Source organism: Podarcis gaigeae (assembly GCF_964106915.1).
Source record: "Podarcis gaigeae genome assembly, chromosome: 9".
Lineage (NCBI taxonomy): Eukaryota > Metazoa > Chordata > Lepidosauria > Squamata > Lacertidae > Podarcis > Podarcis gaigeae.
Window position 1 is genome coordinate 50974406 of NC_139685.1, and position 6172 is coordinate 50980577.

Consider the following 6172-nt stretch of genomic DNA (forward strand, 5'->3'; position numbering starts at 1 on the left):
GCCATAGCACAACTTTAAAGTCCTCCCAATGTTGTAGTGTATCTTCACCTCCTAGAAGAAGAAGAGAAAAGCTGAAAATGAATGAATTTACATTCATTTTTCACTTGGCCTAGTCCTCATCTTAAGACTGCAAAAAACAGCCATACTTCCCTTGCCCCCCCCCCCCCAATATTCTTATGAGGGTCCCTTCTCCAGTCTTCAGAGAGTGGTCCTCCTTTTCTTTCAGCAGTGGCAGTTTTAATCTGAAATCTTAGGCTCAGTACTGCGTCCAGAGCTCAGAAACTGCTCACATTAATGAAATTCCCTGTCACAAAATGCACCTAGATCAACAGGAGTGTTGAATGCTGGTATGTGGTCTTGGTATTTCAAGGTTCCAGAGCTCATTCAGATGGCAATCCTAAATACATTTACTAGAGAATAAACTCCATGGAAAACAGTGGGAATTACCTCTGGGGTAATTAATAGGTTTTGCTATTAATGTGGCTCTGAACCCTTCCAGAATTTCCACCATGTGCTTCTTAGGCTACCACAGTTGAACAGTCAGCAGTGAATGGGAGAATAATGATACAGATAGACAAGCGGTCACCCAAATTCCAAGGGGCAGTTCAAGCATTAATTCTATGTGGTACCATCCTATGATGGTAACACTGGTGTAGCCAATGCAGCGTCTTCCAGATTTTGTCAGACTGCTACTCTCATCATCCCTGACCATTAGCCATGCTGGCAGTGGCTGATAGGAGTTGCACTCCAACAACATCTGGAGGGTGCCATGTCAGTTCCCCCTGGTGTAGTGGTTAGAGTGCTGGTTTGAGATGGGTGAGACACAAGTTCAAATCCCTTCACTGACTGGGTGACCATGGGCCAGTCACCATCTCTCAATCTAAGGTACATCAAAGTATTGCTGGAAGGATCAAATGAGAGGACCATATTGGCCATTCTGATGTCCTTGGGGGAATGGTGAGAGGAAAAACCTACGACACATCTCTCTAACGTGTATGTTTTTCATGATAAGTGGAATCACGACACAGGATACTTCTAGACCAGCAATTTGCCATGTGAAGTCTGAAACAGCCCAGGAAAGGACTTATTCAGATCTTGGAGCGTTTGAACAAACTCTTAATAATTCGGATGACCAATTGACGTACATGAGCTGAAGAATTTCTGAAAAAAAGCACATCTCCATCCACAATGCTTATTCCCCTTCTGTTTTAAGGGTTCAAAACTAGCAACTAAAATTTCACCCCAACTTCTGTTGGGGGAAGAAGTTGGGTTAAGATTTGATTTGCTGGTGTGAAATTGGGTCTGCCAAATTATGACAGGTAAGAATCCGCCATGCACATACATCATCTTCATTTATTACGTATACATCATATTGAGGCACATGACTCATACTGAAAATGGGAATTCACCCTTTCACTCTTTTTCCCTGCCCAATATGCGAATGGGACATATTTTAACTCATGAATCCATGCTCCTACGCACAAACTCTCTCACCTATATGCATCAAGCCAGTGGAAAAGAAAAAGGGGTTACTCATTAATCCATGAAATAAAGCTTTCCAAAGTGAAATGTGTGGTTTTTCTTATCTCGCCAGAAAGTCTTAATAAATAGGTAGGTATAATGTACCTGAGAACAGCTAAATTAACCTAACTCTTCAGAGAGCACTTATTCTCCTTATGATTTAAAATTAAATTCCTGCAGATATGTCAAGGGTGCTCATTTACTATCTGCTCTGTGCCTTTTCTGCCAGTCTAATTCAGGCTGCTACAGTCAAGAGACCCACTACGGCCTTTAATGAACTCATTGAGAACTTAAAATACTTGCAGCGTAGGATACAAAATGTAAGTATGGTTTCAATAGCAATGCAAGTGAAATGTAAATTTTCTATTTATTGGGGGGGATTAACAAAGTTTTAAATGAAAGTATGAAATATAAAATGTGCTTGTTTTTATATTTATCTAGGATACTGTTGAACTACATTCACCAAGAAATATCCTGGTAAGACTGACTCAACATTTGCTTTCTATTGTTAAACATTATAAACATTGTTTTCAAATTGTAGCTGTTGATGCCATATGTATTGCATAGTGCTGAATCCCTATATCATGGGTACTGGTCATCCATTGTTGGGTTTTTCTTATGCAAGTGAAATGGCCCTGGTAGAAGCAGTGATTTAGGATTAACCAGATCTCAGGAGAAAAAAGCACTCATCGTCTTGCAGGATTAGTTTCTTATTTTGTTCTAATTAAGTAATAAATATACATTGGTCAAAGGCTAGAACATACAGCTCTCTCAATCCAAACGGATTACTGATTTGTTAACAGGGTGTGTGGTAGAAAGGACTGATGACATTTTAGTCCCAAACAAAGGCAGCTGATTATACCTTTTATTGCACCAGCTCTGCAGGCAGAGCAGCAAGTGTTTTGTAATGGCAGGTCAAAAGTTTGTTGTTTATTACACTTGTACAGCACTATTCTTTCAGAAGCTCAAAGCCTATTAGGCGAGGCTTCCACGGTGTCCCTGCTTAAAACTGGGTCATAATATCCACCTAGCTATAATATCAGGTTCTCCAAGGCCACCATCAGCTGGCTATTCTACAAACCTAGTTGGTCAACGTAAAGATATCACCAGAGTCATTTTGAATATTGTTTTGATGAAGGAGGACTAACACAAGAAAGGTGACTTTTCCATATCTGTAATTCTAAGCATGATCTAGGGTAACATTAAAAGAGAAAGAGAGATTTCACTTTTAAATTGGCATTTTGCATTTAAAATAATTGAGAAAGAAGAAGATTGTTTTTACTCAGCAAGGGATCTTGGAGTTAAATGTGCGTAAATAAAATTGTTTCCTGAAAATAGTTAGAAGGGCAAATAACATTGCTCCATGAACTAGTTGCAATACACTTGACATCAGTATGCATTATAAAAAAGGTATATATTTCTGAAAGCTGAAGTATGAAAATTGAACATTCTTGTTTGCCTTGACTTAAAAAATAAATAAATCAGACCACATAGAAATTGCTTCTTTTACAGAACAATATAACTGAAAACTTACATTTTAAAAGTAGCAGAAAAAACTCACCCAACTTCCTTCTGTTTACTACATTCTGTTACGCTTCAGAATGCTACTCTGGTTTTGCTCATAACTTGAGCAAGGAAGGGCTTCCACTTCTTTGCTACATTTGTTAACTGTAAGATATGATTATAGTTCCCATCAAATTAGCATTCTTTAAATAGCTCAGTATGTGTTAAAACAAACAGAACTAGTTTCCCTCTTAGAAAACCCTGCCAGTATCCCAGAAGCAATGTATCTACAGTTAGTGACTAACTGCTTAATCATAACTTTTCAAGCAATACAGTCTGCGAGGCTCAGGAAGTTAGCGGTTTCACACACACAACAGTCTTTTAATGCCCTTACCTACCATTCTGTACTAGTAGTTTTCTGGGCATAGCGGTCTTAGTTTACTGTGGGAGAAAAGGTCCCATTGTTGTAAATTTGGGAAGCTCAAGGCAGATTACAAGCTTGAGTAAGCAGCGTTTGGGGAGCAGGAGTGGGAGATGGCTATTGCTTTCACACCTGACTCGCAGGTTTCCTGAAAGTAATGGGTTGGCTGCTGTTGGAAACTGGACTGGTTTTGCACTGTATGTGTGAAGGGCACATGCAAAACTGAAATGGGAAAAATGCCAGTTGTATTTGCAAAGCTGTCAGAATGGCAACATAAAGTGGTAAAATGAGTACGGACCTAAAACACTTCATGTGGGAAGACAAATTTGACTGTTCAAATATGACCAAAAGTCTAAGAATATCTTGCATCAATATAATGATATATATGTTTTTCCTTCCAGGGCACTTGCCTCCTCTCTGCCTTAGACTGCTTCAAAAATGAAACCTTATTATTAAGGCCACTACAGGATCGCAAAACAGGTGTGATCCTCACTCGCATCAAATATTTCCGTCCTCCTCCTATTCCCGGTGCATCTGACTCGGTATGGCTAATGATAACATTTTATTTTACAGTAAATGGACTGACCCAATAATTTGTCTGATGTTTTGGTATGTTCCATTAGGTTCTGCAACAATAAAGGGTGCTAGCAGGTTTACCAGACATAAAGATTTGTGCCTGTATCATTCAAGATTAACTTTATAAATAATTATGTTTCACATGTCTGCCTCAACAGATGGGTAGTGGATTAACAGGCTTAGAAAGCTCAATGGAAGCTGATACAATAAGAGTCAACACATAAACTATATAGCATCACAGCTTGAATCATCACATGGCACTGTGAATAAGCCATTAGACAACTTCTAATGATTAAATAGGACACTTTATTTCCAACTTCTATTCTCCCTGCTGTGTCCTCAGGGACAATAGTATTGAGAGCAGAATTGCTTTTAGAAGCTAGGTATGTATCACCCCCAGCTGAGAAGTAAAACTTGGATAAACAGTGAGTGAATTAAACTATGGTGTAACATGATCAGGAGTAAGAATATAAGCTTCAAGTTCCTGTTTCAAGTAGCAGATCAGTTGTTATTATTATGACAAACATTGGCCAGACCCACACACTCCTGTTGGCTTTTGGAGAAATCACTCTCCTTTTCTAGCAGTATTCCCTTGTGCAGTGTTGAATTCTGGTCTTCTATAATGACTTCTGTGGTGGCATGAGGGGCTACAGTGGGGCTACAGCTCCCTAGGATCCTGGTCAGTGTGGCCTTAGACATGTCACTATCTCCAAATCTTAAGCAAATGGATGATACTAACCTACTTAGAATTCTTGTAAGGATTCCTTTTGGTTCTTAAATGGCAAAACGATATTCTGATGTGGCAAGACTGCAAGTTACAATTTCCTGAAATTCATGGAAAATGTATGCTGGGGTTGAAGTCACACTTTGTCCCTTTGGCAACCTTCTGCCAAAAACTCATTGCTTATGTAGGATTGTCCGAATAAACTGGAATAATCAGTGTGAAGACTGGGCTGGCTTTTCTGCCACCCAGTTTTGCATTCAGACCTATGGGATTATATACCGTAGAGTTTCAATGACAGAAACTTAGAATTTTGAGATGCTGTGTTAGACCTGTGAGACCTCAAGTCATACACCTGTTCTTAAGGAGAAGGCTGAACCCAGAGATTCCTGCTTCATTTTACCATTTGAAAATGGCTCCAGGTGATGAGGCTAAAATACCACATCTCAAAGAAAGTGTTTGTGTTCAGCCCTGGGATATATGAAATAAAAGATGATCACCAACAAGTTTTCTAGAGACTAAGCATTGCGACCAAGGGTATCAGGTGGCACAAACATTACAAAAGTGAATAGGTAACACTTAAGATAGGGGACAGCACCTTCTTACTTTCTCACCTTTGCTTCTTTTAAAAAAAAATGGAGACAGCTAATTAATTTTATTGTGTACATGCTTTAAAAGACATGAAAAATAATTAAGACTTTTTCTTCATCTGACAGACGTGCCCTTCATGTACCAGATATAAGAAACAGAGCCTAAGAACATTTCTGGATGACTTTATAGCACTGCTACAGCAGGTAATAAAATGTAATCACAATCATCATTATCTTGGTTTTGGCATTTGCTTTTTCAACTTGTCTACTAGTGTTTAACATTTTTGTAATGTCTATTTTTACAGATGTATCAGCTTCACATGGAAAACAGAAATCAATAGGACACCTGCTGTTTCACAACACCCGCTATGTCAGTAATATAAATGTAAATATTGTCTGCCAGACACATTCTTCTTTTGGGTGGGTGGGTGGGGTATATTGAACTATTCAGTGTGGGCATGTGGGTTCACTTGGACATTTCCAAAGTGCCAGCGAAAAGGACAGAGAACAAAAAGTATACTCTAAAAAACCCCAATTAATTAATTCATACAGTGGAAGCTTGGGTTGTGAACGTGATCCATGCGGGATGCACATTTGCAACCCACAGCATTCGCAACCCACAGTGGTGTGTCTGCACATGCGTGGGTTGCAATCCAGCACTTCTGCGCATGAGCAAAGCACAATTTAGCGCTTCTGCGCATGCACAACCGCCGAAACCCGGAAGTAACCCGTTCCGGTACTTCCGGGTTTCGGCAGGTCCATAACCCCCCCCCCAAAAAAAAGCAACCTGAAGTGCCTGTAACCCGAGGTATGACTGAAATTCTATGAAGTAAGATGTAA

At 39.5% G+C, this 6172-nt stretch overlaps 1 protein-coding gene across 1 annotated transcript; it reads left to right on the forward strand.

The window, feature by feature from the left end:
* Window positions 1-856: 856 nt before the first annotated feature.
* Window positions 857-5729, forward strand: LOC310853086 (uncharacterized protein; the record flags this gene model as incomplete). Its single annotated transcript, XM_083757250.1, has 6 exons — window positions 857-957; window positions 1751-1841; window positions 1963-1998; window positions 3847-3987; window positions 5459-5536; window positions 5638-5729. The coding sequence occupies 6 exons, from the start codon at window positions 857-859 to the stop codon at window positions 5671-5673; spliced, it is 483 nt and encodes a 160-aa protein (XP_083613376.1). The 3' UTR covers window positions 5674-5729.
* Between the last annotated feature and the right edge of the window lie 443 nt (window positions 5730-6172).